Source organism: Populus euphratica, unplaced genomic scaffold, assembly GCF_000495115.2.
Source record: "Populus euphratica unplaced genomic scaffold, PopEup_1.0 scaffold734.1, whole genome shotgun sequence".
Taxonomy (NCBI): domain Eukaryota; kingdom Viridiplantae; phylum Streptophyta; class Magnoliopsida; order Malpighiales; family Salicaceae; genus Populus; species Populus euphratica.
The window spans coordinates 24,859-44,368 of NW_011500600.1; the positions used below are offsets into that span (position 1 = coordinate 24,859).

The 19,510-nt window shown below is 35.3% G+C and overlaps 2 protein-coding genes across 2 annotated transcripts in view; both read right to left on the minus strand.

The window, feature by feature from the left end:
• LOC105115596 (structural maintenance of chromosomes protein 2-1-like) overlaps positions 1 to 19,510 on the minus strand; it is a 24,940-nt gene that overhangs the window by 2,344 nt on the left and 3,086 nt on the right. Inside the window, exons 7-20 of the mRNA XM_011012536.1 lie at positions 19,446 to 19,507; positions 19,159 to 19,221; positions 18,810 to 18,901; positions 18,529 to 18,625; positions 17,908 to 18,024; positions 17,556 to 17,774; positions 17,190 to 17,330; positions 16,946 to 17,113; positions 16,683 to 16,867; positions 16,382 to 16,475; positions 16,219 to 16,307; positions 15,835 to 16,060; positions 15,366 to 15,440; positions 15,037 to 15,183 (exon numbers count right to left, since the gene is read on the minus strand). Coding sequence (XP_011010838.1) covers positions 15,064 to 15,183; positions 15,366 to 15,440; positions 15,835 to 16,060; positions 16,219 to 16,307; positions 16,382 to 16,475; positions 16,683 to 16,867; positions 16,946 to 17,113; positions 17,190 to 17,330; positions 17,556 to 17,774; positions 17,908 to 18,024; positions 18,529 to 18,625; positions 18,810 to 18,901; positions 19,159 to 19,221; positions 19,446 to 19,507 — 1,748 coding nt within the window. The 3' untranslated portion in view covers positions 15,037 to 15,063. The remainder of the gene's footprint in view (positions 1 to 15,036; positions 15,184 to 15,365; positions 15,441 to 15,834; positions 16,061 to 16,218; positions 16,308 to 16,381; positions 16,476 to 16,682; positions 16,868 to 16,945; positions 17,114 to 17,189; positions 17,331 to 17,555; positions 17,775 to 17,907; positions 18,025 to 18,528; positions 18,626 to 18,809; positions 18,902 to 19,158; positions 19,222 to 19,445; positions 19,508 to 19,510) is intronic.
• On the minus strand, positions 1,465 to 4,628 carry LOC105115595 (probable leucine-rich repeat receptor-like protein kinase At1g35710). Its single transcript, XM_011012535.1, has 2 exons — positions 1,983 to 4,628; positions 1,465 to 1,884 (listed from the first exon to the last, which is right to left on the minus strand). The coding sequence occupies exons 1-2, from the start codon at positions 4,519 to 4,521 to the stop codon at positions 1,574 to 1,576; spliced, it is 2,850 nt and encodes a 949-aa protein (XP_011010837.1). The 5' UTR covers positions 4,522 to 4,628; the 3' UTR covers positions 1,465 to 1,573.

Here is a 19,510-nt window from a genome sequence, read left to right on the forward strand (position 1 = left end):
ACTTTGCCCTCAAAATCTTGGGTTTGAAATGTGAATAATTAAACACAAAGACTATTGCACTTTAGTTTGTACAAGAAAAGCCTTTTATATGGCACCTCACAACACGTCACCCATCAAAGTTAATGGACACTTGTCTATTTTTTATTGTATATTTAAAGAAAAAACGTTTTTTGTTCAACTATCCATAAACCCATTATCATCAATATTGTATTTTTATGGTTGGAATATGACTGCCAAAACTTTATCACTCTAGTCTTTATTTTTATCATTTTATCTCTTTACTCTAAACATCAAATAAATAAAGTTTAAGGCCTCGTGTACTTTATAAAAAGTAATTTTTATAAAAATTATCCTCGTGTATTTTTATCATGTTTATTTCTAAACATCACATAGTTTTTATCATGTTGATTTCTAAACATCAAATAGTTTAAGGCCTCGTGTATTTTATAAAAAAATAAAGTTTAAGGCCTCATGTATTTTTTTAAATAATTAGAATATCTCTTCAATTTCATTTATTAAAATTTAATTTAATTTTATTTTTATATTAACTTTGATCTTTATTCTTTTACTTCTTATTTGTTTTTCTTAGTTTTTTTAATTGAAATTTTTTATTTATCAAGCTTGGTCGTCTTTTTTTTCTATTTATTTTATTTGAAAAGATTTATGAAATTGAGATTTATTTTTTAATTTCATCATTTTTCAAATTTTTTATTTGTCAGATTAAGTCTCTATTTTTTTATTACTAATTGTTTTATTTGAAATAATTAATGAAATTAGATTTTTTTTAAAATTTTATCCTTCTTTAACGGTTTCATCTATTAGATTTGGTTCCTATCCTTTTAATACTTTTTAAAAAAAATAAAAAATTAATAAGTTATTATTCAGCTCATTTTTAAAATCATTACTAAGTAATATAAAATATTTTTTTAATTTAATTTTTATGGCATTGTGAAATATATAAAAAAAATCTATTTTTCATGAAACCATTTTAAAAGTGAACACTACTTTTTAACAAACAAAGCTTAAGAACAAAAACAAAAATCTTAAAAATTGAAATTTCAAAGATCACATCAAAGTTTTTCACAACAAAAAAATTAATTTTTTTAACAATGCGTTAAGTTTCACTTTTACCCTAAAAAGGTTTTGATTAATAAATTCAAACACAAGAGTTATAATAGACGATAAATATAGTCATAAACCTCATCTCAACCGCAAATCTATTCATCTATCAATCTTGACTGTGATCTGAACATATATATATATATAAGGAATCTTTTTAAAAAAACAAAAGATATTAATTTAGGTTGACTCATAAATTAATTTATCCAACTTGTAAATTGGATATATATATCTTTTTAACTATGTGTGTGTGTGTTTGAACATTCGGTATTATCCCTTGCATCTGTATATTCTCAGGGACACAAAAACTGATAAAAGGTTCAAAGCCAGTTAGGAATATGGAAATTGATCAAATTATTATATAATGAAAATCATTTGAAACGGAATATATGTGCTCCATATTTAATCCTAGCTTATACATGGATCTGCGTTTGCATGCCGACAGACATATTAATTATTCGGAACCAGCAGCCTTCATCTCGAGCAGCTGAGACACCGTTCGCATGGTTGGTCGAGATTGAGGGTCAACACATATGCATAAACGAGCAAGATTTATGATACAGGACAAAAGATCAACGGCTTTTCGTTCTGCGGGAGGTGAGAGACGGGGATCTGTTGCATCTTCGAAGTGGATTTCTTGATTAGCAGATGAACGTAGACAAGAAATGAGTTCCCCTGGATGCTTTCCCATCAGAACTTCGAATGCCAACACCCCAAAGCTATAAACATCGGATTTCTCATTCACTTCCATTGTGTAAGCAAGCTCTGCAACAGTCAATAGAGGACCATGAAAACTTTTAGCACTATGTTTGCTAACAAACGTAATTACAGCCAAAGACCATAAAAATATATTCTTTTCTCACCTGGAGCAACATATCCATAGGTGCCTGCAATTGCTGTCCAATTTGATGAATCAGGCTTCAGAAACCTTGCAGTGCCAAAATCAGAAACATGAGCCTCAAGTTCAGAGTTCAGTAAGACATTCTTGCTTGATATGTCTCGATGAACTATAGGTGGAACACAATCATGATGCATATAAGATAAAGCATGAGCTATGCCCTTAACAACCGCTATCCTTTTCCCCCAATCCAACTCCCTGGCTCCTTCTTCATCGCTTAGCATGCCAGCCAAACTACCCCTCTCCAAAAATTCATAAATCAAAAATGCGTGCCTTCCTTGAGAACAAAATCCATGGAGTTTCACTATGTTGCGATGGCGTAATTCTGTTAAAGCTTCAACCTCATTGCTAAAGCTTTTTGTAGTCTCAATCTCTTCGTCTTGAACCAGATAATTCAGCCTTTTCACAGCAAACACTTGACCATCTGACATTTCTGCTTTATAAACCTTTCCGGTTCCTCCCTCCCCAATGCAGTACATGTCATCAAAGTTCTTTGTGGCTTCAATGATGTCTCCGTACGCAATTTTCCCTTTAAAAAACCATATTGGTAAGGGAATTTCCCTCCTTGATCTGCTTTCAGGTGTTGAGACATTTCTAGAGTTCCGATGGTGGAGAAATGCAATAAGACCAACCAATGCGAGTGAAAGAAACAAGGCACTTGTTATCGAAGCAACAATAATAACAAGTTTGCTTTTTTTATCCCCCCCACCCTTTTCATTGGCTCTAGTGGTGCAGCGTCTCAAACCCTGAACTTCACCACACAAGTCTCTATTGTTACTATATGAATTCGGCTCAACTAAATGAAAGATGCTGCTATCAGGAAGTTGACCTTCTAAATTGTTGTATGAAAGGTTGACAGCAACCAAGCCCAGCATGTTTCTGAGAGATGCAGGAATTGAACCACTGAGATTATTGTGGGACAAGTTCAGCTGCGCCAAACTTGTAAGCTTTGCGAGCTGAGAGGGTATCCCTCCAGAAAGCAAATTATAGCCCAGATCTAGCAAGTCGTGTAAACCTACAAGATTTCCGATTTGATAGGGGATTGTCCCGTTTAACCTATTCCTGCCCAAGCTTAAAAATCGAAGTTTAGAGCATTCTCCAATTTGATATGGAATTGGCCCGCTTAGCATGTTCAAAGAGAGATCTAGATTCTCCAAGCTGGACAGGCCGTCGATTCCCACTGGCACCTGACCTGAAAGCATGTTATCTTGCAGATTTAGAACCAAGAGGTTGGACAACTTTCCAAGTTGTGCTGGCAACTCTCCAAAAATTTGATTTGAAGAGAGGTCAATCACTCTTAGTTGGTTTAGCAGAACAACCTCATCAGGGATTTTACCACCAAGCAAGTTTCCAGCAACTCTCAGAACAGTCAGGTTCTTGCACTCTCCCCATTTGGGTGACAGCTCGCCTCTTACCCTGTTGAAACTTAGGTCAATATAAGTGAGGTTTGGATACACTCCAAAATCTTGTTCTAGAAACCCCGACAGCTTGTTGTGTTCAAGCCTAACTCTATACAAGGTGCGGCAATTTTTTAGGCTTACCGGGATTGGACCGGAGAAATTGTTAAAGGCGGCGCTGAAGTTGACAAGCTTTCCACCTTGGCACACTTGCTGCGGCAAATGGCCCGTGAATTTATTCTCGGCCAGGTGTAGAACAGTTAATGATGAAAGGTTGCCTAATTCTGCAGGCACGAAACCAGACAATTGGTTCGTGAGCAAGCGCAAGTCAGTTAACTTGCTCAAAGTACCTATATTTGGTGGGATGTTTCCTGAAAGAAGATTGTTGGAAAGCCGTAGAACGGTCAACTCACTCGAGTTACCTAAAGATGAAGGGATAGGTCCATGAAAACGATTCTCATCTAGAGCTAGAAGGGACAGAAATTTACAATTTCCTATTTCTTCAGGAATTCGACCTCCAAGCCCAGTAGTTTGAAGGAGGAAGTTTTTTAGGCTAACAAGGCCAGTTTTGTTCGCGGCTGAACCATCAGGGAATAACCGTGGGTCTATTATGCCAGTGATGTTGTTTCGAGAAAAGTCGAGCTCATAAGCCTGAGTAAGATTAGCAAGAGAAAGAGGTAGAGTACCATAAAGAAAATTTGTGGCAAGATCAAGATATTGGAGTTTGTAAAGAGTTCCAATGCTAGATGGAATGGTTCCTGTAAGTTGATTTTCTCTAAGATCAAGTCGAAGAAGATTTGTTAATGAAGAGAAATCGAAGTATTGCAGGGTACCTGTCAAGCCCACGTTCGGAAGATTTATTTGAGTTACATTTCCCGCGTTATCACAAGTTATTCCACGCCACTGGCATGGACTTAGGGTACTTGAATTGGCATTTGCTGGGGCGTCCCACGACTGGAGAATGGATTGGTTTCCAAGACTATCTTTCCATCTGAGCAAGGCCTGGGCTTCTGCTGCATTTGAAGCTAAACTTGCTTTGCAGCAAAATAGCAACAATACTATCCAGTCAATTAAAATTGCCAGAGAAACAAAACTTCCTCGGGCCATCGTAACAATGGCTGCTGTGTTCGGCTCCTCGCCTCTATCAAGTAGCAGCCCTGAATCTTAGAGGGCTACGACAACGAGTTTGACCAGACAACCCGTTTGACAAATTCAATGACAACTCTGTGGGCATCCAAAAATTGATTTTCGCCACTTTAAAGGACTTTAGAGGCGGTTTGGTATTAGGTGGTTGTATTTTAAAATATTTTTTTATTTAGAAATATATTTAAAAAATTATTATTTTATTTTTGATATCACAATATTCTAAAAATATTTTTTAAAAAATAATTTGAAGTAAAGTAAAAAAATGTAATTTTTTTTCAAAAAAACTTTTTAAAAAAAAAACCTCTAAAAATATGCAATTTAAAAATAAATTCACTGTACAGCCAAATAGGTTATAACCATTAACTAGTGCTCAACTTTTGAGAGATAACAACTAGATTGTAATAAATACAAATAGACGGAGGATTCACATATATATTCTTTATTTATTTAAGACTCAACATATGAGGACGTGATAATTACTTTTTATAAAACAAATGCAAGTTCAGTGGATATAAAGAATATTAGTGATATGTAGATATTTAAGGTTTTTTTTTTCTATAAGAATACTAATTGCTATTCTCAGAAAAGCAGTAAAGAAGGGATGAAAATAGATGTGTGTGTTTGTGTGTGTGTGTGTGTGTGTATTGTAGATCATCATGTAACTTGAGGGGGGAAGATTGTAGTGCAGCGTATATCTTTCCCCCTTAAAAAAAATATATTTTACAAAACTAGAAAATAATTAAATTAATATAAATCAACTTTTTATAATACTCAAAATTAAGTTGCTTGTAAAAAAACAAAAACTCAAAAAAATTTACAACAAATAAATAACACAAAAAAATCATATAAAAAAAATGAAGTTGCGATTGCTAACAATTTAAAAATTTTATAAACAAATCAACTAAAAATTGATCTCATATGAAAAAAAAACCCTATAACAATATCCATATAATTATTAAGAAAATAAAAAATAAAAAAAATATAATGAAAAAACACAAAAAAAAACCTTACCTTAATGTAGTTGTGAATGAAGCTAAGAAGAGAAAAAACTAAATTCATAAAGTATATTAATTAAAAAAAAAAAACTAAGAACAAAAAAGAGAAGAAAACATACATGAGCATGAAGAAGAAGAGAAGGAGTTGAGGAGAGAAGAGAAGAGAAAAAAAGGGATGTTGTTTTTTACATAAGTGGAAGAAAAAGAAAAAGAAGAAAAAGAAATGAGATCTATCTGTTATGAAATAAGGGATTCTATACCTTTTGTTTTAGGGTTTTACTAACTATTTTACCGATAGATAATTAAATATTAATATTTTTAATCATTTCGTTGATGATTCCGTCGCAATATTTAATTTAAATTTTTAATTTAATAAAAAAATTTAGAAACCGTCAAATATCATTTATAATTTTTTAATCTATCGGTGATTCTATCTGTAATATTTAATTTAATAAAAAAATTCAAAAACCCATCAAATTACAATGACAACTTTTAAATCCGTCAATGATTTCTCTTTAAATACTTATTGCATTATTAAAGAGCAATGTTTATTCCACTTTGCTCTGGTAAAATGCGAGGCAAGATTTTGTAGAAACAAGTTTTCAATTGATTTTCTTTTGTTCTGTATCCTTGTATTGATTGTTCGCTAATTTCACAAAAGTTCAGCTTATTGTCTTGTTTTTTTTTTTCTTTGTAATAAATAGTTTGTTGAACTTTATTCAGAATATGTTCATATTTATGTTTTCAGTGATGTTTGGGGACCTTCTTCTATGTTATCTATTGATGGTTATCGATATTTTGTGATTTTTATGGATGTTTATACTAAGTATATCTAGTTTTTTCCTTTAGTTGCTGAGTCTGATATGTTTAAAAATTTTCTTCAATTTCAAGCTCTTATTGAACAAGAATTCATCACCAAAATTAAATTCATCCAAACAGATTGGGGTAGTGAATATAGAAAGTTAAACACATATTCTAAAACCATTAGCATTCATCATTGTCTAATTTGTCCTCACATGCATGAACAAAATGGCACTGCTAAGCGTCGTCATCGTCATATTGTTGAAACTGGTCTTACGCTTCTTGGTTAGTGTAAAGCTCTATTAAAATTTTGGAGTTATGCTTTTGAAACAACTGTCTATCTCATAAATCGTATGCCTATTGCTATTTTAAATGGTTGTAAACCTTTTGAATGTTTGTTTAAATCTTCCCCTGATTATAGTTTTCTTCGTATTTTTGGGTGTTTATGTTTTCATTTACCTCATCCTTATAACTGACATAAACTAGATTTTCGCTCTTTCCCCTGTATGTTTCTTTAAATCTTCCCCTGATTATAGTTTTCTTTGTATTTTTGGGTGTTTATGTTTTCATTTATCTCATCCTTATAACTGATATAAACTAGATTTTCGCTCTTTCCCCTGTGTGTTTTTTGGTTATAGTTCCTCTCATTTGGGTTATCGCTATTTTGATTTGCCATCATCTCGTATGTATATTGCAAGCATGTTAAATTTCATGAAAACATATTTCCTTTTGCATGTTTTGAACAGACAATCGCTTTGCCTTTTCCATCTCTATAAACAGCCATCCCCGTCTTTACTGTTTTTCCTACTCCCATGCCTTCTCCATCTACCCCATTTCTGCCACCTTCTCTAACGCCTGCTCACATGGTTGTTGCCTCCTCTCCTTTACCTTGTCCCGTGAGTAACAGTCCCTCTACTTCATCTCCACTTTACTCTACTACTAATCACTCTCCAAGTATGGTCTTTATTTCTCCAGGTACGGTGATCCCATTATCAACGGCCTCCTCTCCTATTATAGCTTCCTCTTAGCCTCCTGACAGTCCCACATCGAGCTCTTCCTCTGGCTCTCCTTCTGTCTTGTGTCTGGTAGTTGATTTATCTAATTTTAATCTTCAGCAGGTTTCCCATAGTTCCTCAACTTTGCTAGCTGACTCCTCTCGTAGGCACCACATGACACTTCGCCCTCGTCAACCCAAACAAGCGCATCTTAGTGTGTCTCAGTCCTCTGCTACCTTGTGTCTTGTTCAGTCCCTTATTACCGTGAGTTCTTCTTCTCTTAAACATGAACCCCTCACGTTCAAAGACGCCTCTCAACATTCAGCATGGCAGCAAGCTATGCAAGATGAGCTTCGGGCCTTGCAATCAAATAGTATATGGACTCCAGTTCCTTATTGTTCCTCTATGAATGTTGTTGGCAGACGCTAAGTCTATAAAATCAAGTGACAAATGGATGGTAGTATTGATAGGTATAAAGCTTGTCTTGTGGTTATAGGGTTCACTCAATAAGAAGGAATAAACTACCTTGAGACTTTCAGTCTAGTTGTTAAGCCTGCAACTGTGAGGTTAGTACTTACTATTGTTGTGACCCGTGGATGGTTTATTCATCAGCTTGATATTCACAATGCTTTCTTGAATGGGATTCTTCGAGAAGAGGTGTATATGGAGCAACCACCTGGTTTTTCTCACCTTACTCTATCATCTCATGTTTGTCACCTGTATAAATCTATCTATGGTTTAAAACAGGCTCCCCGAGCATAATATACCAGACTCAGTGATTATCTCATTTCTCTTGGTTTTCATGCCTCTACTACTAACACCTCTCTATTTATTTACTCTGATGGCCATGATCTCATTTACTTGCTTATGTATGTGGCTGACATTCTGCTTACTGGGAACAATTCAAATATGTTATATCACTTGATTACCTAACTGAATTCCGAATTCAAAATTAGGAATTGAGGCTCTGTGCATTATTTCTTAGGGATTGAAGTCACCAAAACTGTCATTGGACTTATGCTCTTACAACATAAATATATTCTCGATATCATTTAGCGAGCTGGTATGTCTTTGTGTAAAGCTGCTGACACGTTTGTTTCATCCCTGTCTAAGCTATTACTAACCTCAAATACTCTATACTATGATCCTACCTATTACCGATAGATTGTTAGTGCTTTGAGTATCTCACTTTTACTCGCCTGGATATCTGTTATGCTGTAAATAAAGTATGTCAGTTTATGCACTCGCCTATCGATGGTCATTGGTCTCTTGTTAAAAAAATTATCCAGTACCTTCAAGGAACGGCATCTTATGGTCTACACATCACTCAGGGGTCCTCTCTTTCCTTACATGGTTTTACAGATGCTCATTGGGCTGGTAGTCTTGATGACAAAAAATCTACCGATGGCTACTTAGTATATCTCGGCAGCACACCTATTTCTTGGAAGTCTAGAAAACAACGCACAGTGGCTCATTCATTGACTGAAAGAGAATATAAGGCTTTTGTGGATAGTACTGATGAGATTTTGTGGATTCAGGCTCTGCCATCAGATCTTCATTTTTCCTCTGATCCTATGACTATGTTTTGGTGTGATAATTTGAATGCTACCTACTTGTCTGTTAATTCTATCTTTTATGCTCGCACTAAGCATGTTGAAGTCTATTATCACTTTGTTCATGATCGCGTTTCTAAAAAGGAAATTGCGATTCGGTTCATCTCCTTATAGGATCAACTTGCTGATGTGCTTACCAAACCTCTTCCTCACGTGTCCTTCACTTATTTTCAGTCCAAGCTTCATATGGATTATTTTTTTTTAGCTTGAGAGGGCATATTATGAAATGTTATTATATATATATATATATATATCTTGTATTTACCTTATATAGGTTTATGATCATGTGTATTATACTACAAGGTCAGTATCATGTACAACCCTACGTCTATATATATTACATAAGGAGAGTGCTGCACATAACACATTACAGCCTCCATAATATTTTCCAATACTCCTCCCTTAACTTCAACTCTAGGCCTGCCAAAATCTAGGGAACTACTACGACTATAATGAAATAAACTGGTTTGTGGCGTGTTCATCATCCATGCATGCACGCAGATACAAAGAAACGACGCAGATGGAGCCTATGGCTAGTATGAAAGTGCAAACCAACAGGGTTCCATCTTTTCCAACCTTTCTACTTCTATATGTAAACTCTTGGACTCTGAACCAGCAATAGTACGAATAGACAGGTAAAACCAACTGAAATTTACAAACACGTTTCCAATAGATTAGCCAATTTGAATGCAACTTCAATTTCCAACGACAAGGCAATTTATCCATCTGCTAAAGTGTAGTAATACGGCTAACTCGTTGGTTGATGCTGGAGATGATGACTATGTCCAGTTTGATCAAAAGAAATAATTCAGTCTAACAGAGTTTCATCTCATCTATGGCACTAGTCACTACCATCCCAAACTCCTAATTGTTAACCGATTAGCTTCAACATTAAAACAAACTAGTCAAAATGCCATTAGTCAACGGTATATATATGTTATGAGGTATCATAATAGAACATTCTACAGATTAACATGCATGAGAACGAGATGTTTTCACAATTAACATTGTACCATGGGCCATTGAAATGAAATATCACCATTTCAATCAGCTTCAGTGGCATGATTCACAGCCTAGGCCCCAGCAGTCTCCATTGGCAAGTTAAACGAAAAACCATCTGTATAAACATAACAAACATAAGTTTGAATCATCAGGACACAAGCAATAAAGGAGAAAGCAAATTATAGCCCAAATCTAGCAAGTCCTGTAAACCTACAAGATTTCCGATTTGATAGGGGATTGTCCCGTTTAACCTATTCCTCCAAGCTTAAAAATCGAAGTTTAGAGTATTCTCCAATTTGATATGGAATTGGCCCGCTTAGCGTGTTCAAAGAGAGGTCCGATACTCCAAGCTGGAGAGGCCGTCAATTCCCACTGGCACCTGTCCTGAAAGCATGTTATCTTTCAGATTTAGAACCAACACGTTGGACAATTTTCCAAGTTGTGCTGGCAACTCTCCAAAAATTTGATTTGAAGAGAGGTCAACCACTCCTAGTTGGTTTAGCAGAACAACATCATCAGGGATTTTACCACCAAGCAAGCTTCCAGCAACTCTCAGAACAGTCAGGTTCTTGCACTCTCCCCATTTGTGTGACAGCTCGCCTTTCACCTCGTTGAGAGAATTAAACTTGATGGCAGTGAGCATAATGTGTCTATTTAAATATTGTGTTTGCTAGCATTGCATATATCATGATGACTAGGAGAGCGGTGCTGTGAGGATCCAAGGGGGAGGAGGTTGGTGGTGGTGCTGGTGTTGCTGAGGGCTATTGATGGTGCCTTTGCTAGCACTGATTGTTGATGGTGCTCCTGCTAGCGGCGACTGTCGTTATTAATATACGGTGGCATTCTTGTTTTTTCATTTTCTTGGTAAGCTAGCAATATCGATTGAGAATGTGAAGGCTAATTTCTAAGAAGTTGGCATGTAAAGTGTTCTCACGTATATCGATATTTTCAGTGATAAATCTCATATGGGATTACAGAAATGCATTGAAACTCTTCATAATAAAATAAAAGATAACTATCTTCGTCTCCTTTATTTCTCTCTTGCCAGCTACAAGAAGATGTAAAGCTATCCAAAATGAGTACAAGTTAATCGAAGGTACAACTAAACGTAACAGTAACTTTCAGCAGCAGGAACTTGTGATATCAGCCTCAACCCTTCACCATAACGCGAGGCAAAAATCAGGATAGCATATATTACAATACTAAACCATTAAATATTTGCGTTATTCTGTACGCAATAAAAGATGTCATGAAATTCAGCTAATTAGCCGTTTGAGGATCAACCAAATAATTGCCGTACACTAGCCTTCTCAACTGCATGCGCACGAACACAAAGAAATTAATTGTGCCGTAACATAGTTTATATTTCCTTTTAGGACCTCAGAGATACATAAAAAAAAATTCAAACAAATGACAATGGGGTAAGTAAGGCAAAAGAAGAGTTTGTAACAGAGATAATATATGGCACTGGCATCCTTGCGTTTATGCCTTCGGGCACTTTAAGAAATTTAGTTAGCCCTAATATGTGGAAGTAGATTACATAGAGTCATCTGGGCTTAAATACCGTATGAATAACCTAAGCACAGTGTTGGATTCATATGAAGTGACCTCCCTCATATGCAATCAGAATAAATCCTTATAAAAAGAAATTAAAGATTTTCTCTGGCCCTCTTTTCTTTTTCTTTGATGATTAAGCTAATTAAGTATCTCTATTCAGAATTGTTATGAAGATGCAAGATGTTCAAATAAACTCATCCTTCGATTTAGCTTCTATTATAGAATTAAAAACTCGCAACATTCTGAAGAACCAAGAAATTAAGAAGGCAGGTGGGACTTACGAATCACACGAGGCCTGGCAATCTCTGGCATTTCCCTTGATCCCATTGCAGAAGACAAAAGAAGTATAACAATCAAGAAAGCGTTCCAAAAACTCAAAAATTTCTTAGAAGCCACTGTTCTGGTAATACGAAGCACGTTCGATTAGAACATTGGAGCGTGCGTGCGTGTGTGTGTGTTTATATGTAATAACCATATTTGGGGGGGCATGGGTTGACTGAGATGGTTCGGGGATTAATGCCATGGCAAGATGTATTAAACTAAAGGGTAGAGAATCTTGTGAGGTTTGGAGGATTCATGGCACCTGCAGCTTAAGCCAGGTCCGCCCGCCCCATGAATCCTTAATAAGATAATATCCTTGCGAGAATTCTTTGATATTGTGGAAAACTGAGAACTAAGACAATTTCAAAGTCCAAGTCGTTGCCATGAATCCTTCTGGCAATCTTTGCAACTAACTCTAGTGGTTGAAACTATTCTTTATCTATATCATTTGATTCCTTTTAGTGTCTTAGTAATTTCTAAATGGCGTGTGTATAGTAGTTTAGTTTAGTTTGGCCTTGATTTGATTTTTTTTCTTCATTTCTTTCTCCTCCGCCTCAATTTCCTTGTCCCTCCCAAAAAATTAATAACAGCTCTTTAATTTATTTTATTTTTAGATTAAATCCAAAAATTTTTATTATAATTTTTTTATTTGAAATAATTATTTCAAATTGAAAATTATTTTCAATTGCATCTTCTTCAAAATTTTTTATTTTATTTTCATTTTTTATTATTTTTTAATTTAGAATGATTTATAAAATTAATTTTTTTGTGGTTTCATCCTTTTTTTTTATTTTTTTTCCTATTGGGTTTAGTCTCCATTCTTTTTATTATTATTTTTTTTGTTTTGATAAATTTTTTAAATTGATTTTTTTTCTGATTTTATCCATTAATATTAAAGTAATTAAGAATTAAACCTAATAACTTTTTTTACCAATCAAGTCATCATCTTTATCAACAGTAAATAAATGGATATTAGAATCACAAGTAACTACATGGTTGGGATCAATAAACTTATGTTTCCTTAATATTTTTCAAAGTCTTATAATAAATGCACTAACCGTCACATTCATTTGTCTTGTAGACATTATTAATCATGTAAGGGTAAAATTTTCCATGTCAGTGTTTAAGAGTTCTTTTTTAAGCTATACGAGGATATAGTACGTTTGCAAACTTCGGTTTCTTGGCCATGTTTTGTATTGCCTTCATGTTGATTCATATAAACTGGTTTCCTTTATATAGAGAGATTGGAGTTGGCAGCCTTGGTTTCCTTTCGCACAAGAAAAGATGCTAAAAATCTCCATCAGGAACCCTTCTCTGCCAACCTTAGAATTGGTCGGTTGAATTAGAATTTTGACGCATTCAATCCAGATGCCATATTTAACTGTTTCTCATGAACTCGTTTTAGCATTCACACCTTGATGGAACAAGTGTTAATCCCCAAATTTCTCATGTTGAGAAAAAAATATGCTGGGAATTCATGAAGAAAACAATGTGCACACATGACAATGTCAACAAAGAAAAAAAAAACAAAACAAAACAAAGCCTCGGCTGCAAGCGAGGAAAACTGTTGAGAAAAAATACAAATCATCCCTACAGTCTTATCCAAAAGCTTGAAGTTCATTAATATGAATTTTATTCGTCTAATTAAATTAAGATTTTCAACACGTAGTAGTGAAAAGTTCATGCAGATTTTACATCTAAAGGGTTTTCATTTTAAAAAAGGTGTTAATATAAAACCATTCTTCAAACACTCAACAACTGCACGGGGAAAATGGATGCCTAGCAGCCCAAGCATCCCCAAAAATAATTGATGCATTGAGAGGCTAGTTCAATCCTGAGCAGATATGGGTATTTCTGTGTCCTATAATTCCAATATGAAATATCATCAGTAATGGGCTTGCCTACATTTTTTATATGTAGTAGGGGTTGATAGGGCCTTGTTACAGCAAACCGGGTTAATTATGAGACGCATAGAAGTTTCTAAGCCTGCCAAAATCTAGGGAACTACTACGACTATAATGAAATAAAACTGGTTTGTGGCGTATTCATCACCCATGCATGCACGCAGATACAAAGAAACGACGCATGTGGAGCCTATGGCTAGTATGAAAGTGCGAACCAACAGGGTTCCATCTTTTCCAACCTTTCTACTTCTATATGTAAACTCTTGGACTCTGAACCAGCAATAGTACGAAGAGACCAGTAAAACCAACTGAAATTTACAAAAAGGTTTCCAATAGATTAGCCAACATGAATGCAACTTAATTTCCAAAGACAAACGAATTTATCCATCTGCTAAAGTTCAGTGGTACAGCAAATTCGTTGGTTGATGCTGGAGATGATGAGATGACTATGTCCAGTTTGATCAAAAGAAATAATTCAGTAAAACAGAGTTTCATCTCATCGATGGCATTAGTTACTACCATCCCAAACTCCTACTTGTTAAACGATTAGCTTCAACATTAAAACAGACTAGTCAAAATGCCATTAATCAACGGTATATGTTATGAGGTATCATAATAGAACATTGTACAGATTAACATGCATGAGAACGAGATGTTTTCACAGTTAACATTGTACCATGGGCCATTGAAACGAAATGTCACCATTTCAATCAGCTTCAGTGGCATGATTCACAGCTTAGGCCCCAGCAGTCTCCATTGGCAAGTTAAACGAAAAACCATCTGTATAAACATAACAAACATAAGTTCGACTCATCAGGACACAAGCAACAAGGGAGAAAGCAAATTTGCATGCAACATCATTATTTTTATCATTTCATAAACCCTTACTAGGGATCACACTGAAGTAGTAGTTCTCCAATTTCAGTTTTGTCAATGGTGGATGAACTACACAACATATCGTCAAGTATTCATGTAGTAATTGGAAGCACCGCAATCCAAAGACATAAATTAAATGAATAACAAGCTTCTAAATCCTGTGAATCATCCAGTTCAGATTTTAGTTTGACAGTTGCTTGACTGATAGGCAAGAGCTTAACATCAATATTATATTGTGACATTTAATTACAATACAAATAACACCACTTCAAAATGAAGAATTTTGAAAAAATATTGGAGCTTGGTGTCACATTACCTGTCCAAATATAATCAATAGCACCGTCAAATGAAAATAATAAGATCCCCGGCAAAAGATAAAAGAGTAATATTAGATGCTGGTGCAGCAATATACCAATAGAACCTCACCATATTAAAGCAATCACAAGTTCTGCTTAGCAGCAACACTCCTCTGTACAGTGGAAACACCATCCACAAATTTTGTCCGGAAAAGAACATTAGCATTGTTGAACATGCCTTCTTTTAGTGAAACCACGATAAACTACAAGATACAATCCAAAAGAAAGTTTAAGAAAAACAGATCATAGTGCAATAGGCTTAACAATAAAGATGAATTTCAGGAAAGAAATTTGCCCTATGGCATGTCGTCACCCAAATTTGATGCACTATCACTGTTAAGAATTTGTTTCATTTATCATTTAACACAGAAGAGAACCACTGGACCTGGGAGTGTGGGAAGTGAGCTTTGATCATTCTCCCTATGTTCTGTGTGTGGCTTAAGTCAAGAGCTGCATCGACCTGTCAACAACCTCAAGAATTGTATCAATGGCAAATCAATCTTGTATGAGCTTTCTTCTAAAATCTATTTAGAAAGCATGATGCCAACAAAAAATAAAACCAAAAGAATTCCGTAAAATAGCTCGGCATAGAAAAACATAAGTTTATTTATGTGGTTGTGCGTTTTTTACGTGCACAAGCATTTGAGTGCCTTCCAAATTCTAGTCAACAAAAGCACCTCAGAGAAGTTTTTCTCTTCCATTACCTATTCTGGAAGTCGATGCAGTGAGGAGTTATCTAATATAATATAATCATATATTTAATCATGCATGCATTCGACATGTCTAAAAGGGTAAACAAGATAAGATGGGAACTCTCCAAGGGCCAACAAAATAATGATTTTAGTTTAAAATACCTCATCTAGAATATAAAGTGGAGCTGGCTTGAAGAGAAGTAATGCCAAGATTATAGATAAAGCAAGCAGAGAGCGTTGACCTCCACTTAATTCAGACAGCGATTGTTTCCAGACACCTCCAAAAGCAACACGAACCTCAAGACCATCTAGGAAACTGCAACCTTCAGGAGGTTCTAGCTTTGCCATGGTGCCCGGCAATAGGGTGGAAAAGATAGATCCAAAGTCACTGAAAATTATTGAAAATTTTTAAGCATGTGTATGGCCATATTTTGTAAAATCCTGAATCAGAACATCCATCGTAAAAAACAAAAACAATTGACGCTGGTATAAAATTAAAACACGATATCAGAAGCAGTAAATCTTGCAAAGTGAAAGAAACCTCACTTGTTCACTTTAACCCAAGTAACTTTGAGAGTCTCCTTCTTCTTCTCGTCTAGCTCTTCAATCACTTTATTTATTTTAGACTTGTCATTCTGGTAAACGCAAAATTAGCACAAGTATAGAAAAGCTAACGTACAGCAATGTTTTTATGTTCAGGGTAAACAACCTCTATGATGTTCTTCTTTGACATCAAATCGTTATACTCGTCTTCTGCTTTTTCAAACATTGCCATGACTTTCTTGTTCACCCTTTTCTCAAGCCTTCCTTACAGTGAACAATACAACAGGAAAAAAATGATCAGCTCTCTGGTCTGCAAATAATAATAGCAATATGAAACAGGATCAAAAAGTTTGAGGTCTTAGGCTAAGAAAAAAATGTTCTTGAGAAACAAAAGATAGCAATATTAGTAGTAACACAAGAGTAGTAACAAGAGTATTAATCATAGATGAAAAGTTTGAGTTACACACCCTGATTGCTCTGCTTGCAATTTGTCAAGTTCCTCCTTTGCTTTACTAGGATTGAGTGACAGAAAATCATAATCAGTCCCACTTCTCCCAAATAGCTGCTTCTCAGAAGCAATCCAGGCATGCTTCTCTATCAATTTGTCCACCTTCATAGAGCAATCTTTCTGCTCCATTTCCATTCTCTTCACCTATTGCATAAATAGAGAAATGCATAAATAAAACGTCACAATGTGGACAGTACATAAGGAGGGCTATAAACAAATTACCTCATTTTCCAACTTCTTCCTGTCAAGCTTAGTCTCACTCAGTTTATGTTGGAGCTTTTGCTGCTCCTTGAGAATGCTACTAATTTGGGAATCATGCTCCTTCATCTTTAGACGGATTGCATTGAGCTCAGATTGAACCTGATCATGATTATTGCGCGTGGAAGCAACCTGCAAGAAAGGCACGTGTTGCAATAACTCGTACACCAAGCATCGAGAAGTTTACCAAATCAGATACCAAGTTCACCTTGGCCTTTTGTTCTTCCAATTCCAAATTGAGAAGGCTGATTTGTGCTCTCAAAGCACCTAATTGACTCTCCAAAGATGCATGTTCCTTCATGACTGCTTCCTGTTCCATGATAAGTCTCTCCCTTTCATTTTCATGCCCCTATTGACAAAATGTTAAAGAGCTACCGATTATTGATAGTGTCGTAATGACCCCTACGAGGCTTACATCATAAATTTCAGAAAAAAGTGACTACCATGAAGGGCTACAGCATTCGGGATTTTTGGCAAGGGAAAATTAATTGGTGTAAAAAATAGTAGAATATTGCAGAATAGCAGATTCATTCCATAACAAATGTCTGTTAAGATCAGCAATATTAAAATTTACCTTGAGGTCCTTTGAAACTGACTGCATTTGTGCTTTTGTAGCCTTAATTTGTTTCTCCAAGTCTTTAAGCTTGCCTTCTCGATTATTATCATGCTCTTTGATAGATTTTTCAAGCTTTGACACTGTATTAACACACTCATTGTACAAAATTTGTTTTTCTTTGGCTGCAGACTTTGCTTCTTCAAGCTCTTGTTCAATCTTCTTTACTACTTCACCAAGCTATTACCCCACAAAAGAAACCAACAAACAAGAACCAAAAGGTAAGTGAACTTACACGCGGCAAAAGAAGGGGCAGCATAATGACTGAATAAACCAGTTAGACACATTATCAAGGAAAGGAGAAATTACAAACCTTATGATGCTCGTTTTGCTCAGCCCTGCCCTGAAATAATGAAAGATCATACAGCTTAAGCTCTAACTGCTTTTTAAGGTCTGCAAACTTTTTATGGACCGGCAAGAGCTCTGTAATCTGCAATTTTAGGATGAAAAGAAGCCAATAACGAAACTGAAATAGTAAGAAAATCAAACAGCAAAAGCAAAAGCTACATGAATCTTGCAAGTCAAAATTCAGAATCTGTAACAAATGATAATGAAAGGTGTGTTATTAAATAACCAAGGAAAACAGAGTACAAAGTAAAATTCTCCATGTATCCATTACACAATTAATCTCAAATGTTGCTCATAATAAACAAATACTCCAACGTAGTTGGAGAGTAGAATTGATTTATAGCATTGGTTGAATCAGAAAGCATTTCATGGAGCAACTTGTATCAACAATTTATGAGGAAAAGTTTCCAAATATTTTTTATTCAACACAAGCACATGATGCATCAATATGCCTATTGATCAATTCAGATAGATGCCACATGAAGTTCTTTACATGTTGAACAAAGGAGAAAAATTATGTTAGAGCGCAATGACTCTCTACTACCTGTTTCCTTCTTACACGTGATGAGAGGGGATGTAACTCTACCTTTGCTTCTATTTCAGATAACCTTCTCTGATGTAGTAGGAGATTTGATTCAGCCTCTGCCAATTGATGGAGTTGCCTTAACAGATCACCACCACCCCTGTTACAAAAAGAAAGTGTATAACCTTGAAAAAATCATTTGATGCAAAATTTAATAAGTACTACCTGTGGTTTGATGGAGCAAACAAATGAATAAAGAAAACAATTAAAGTTTTGGTGATAACAAGCAGAAGAAAAAGGGTTTCCTCTTCATGTTTATATATGTAAGCTAAAAAGCAACTTACTTGCGACTTCCACCAGTTAAAAGACCACTTGGCTGGAAGATATCGCCTTCAAGAGTGACACTAGGAGTGCGGACTTCTCGACTAAAAGCAACCTGAAGAAAGTTTGGAGTGAAGTTTACAGTGAGAAAGTAGGGGAAGAAAGATGAATCTATAACGATAAGCACATAAGAAAGAGTTGCAGGAACTCATTAGTGGACTCAGTTTAGGATACCGATTGTAAATTTTTAAGGTTATAATATATTGGTTGTAAATTGTTAAGGTTATGACAGTCAGTGGTCACCCCCGCCCCCCAAATGATTCTCACACATTCAAACAATCTAGATAAGTGCTTCGACAAAGACAAGCATACCTCCTTTGCAGCTTCAATGTTTTTGCAAACAAATGTTGAACCAAAAACATATTCCATAGCAGTCTGTAGCAAAAATCAACAACAGTACGAAAACAACACCAAAGAAAAGGAAATTCAGGTTCAGACAAAAGGTAAATAGAAAATTTTGCATGAATAATTGCAACATAGAGCTCAATCACAGCATGAATAATTTGCTGATCTTATTCACTCATTATAACCATCAAACTATGAATGAGAAGCATGAAGTGGACACACTTGAATTGATGAGCAGGCCTGGGCTGATATACCTTCAATTCCTCATTGTAGCCAACCAAAGTAAGTGCCGGTTCAGCATTCTCCTTGCCCACCTGAA

Bases quoted from the DNA above. Each gene is read 5' to 3' on its own strand.
- LOC105115595 (XM_011012535.1), bottom strand. From the start codon at position 4,521: ATGGCCCGAGGAAGTTTTGTTTCTCTGGCAATTTTAATTGACTGGATA. The intron at 1,885-1,982 runs GTGAGAAAAGAA...TGACTGTTGCAG, and splicing joins CTATGGATATGTTGCTCCAG to AGCTTGCTTACACAATGGAA.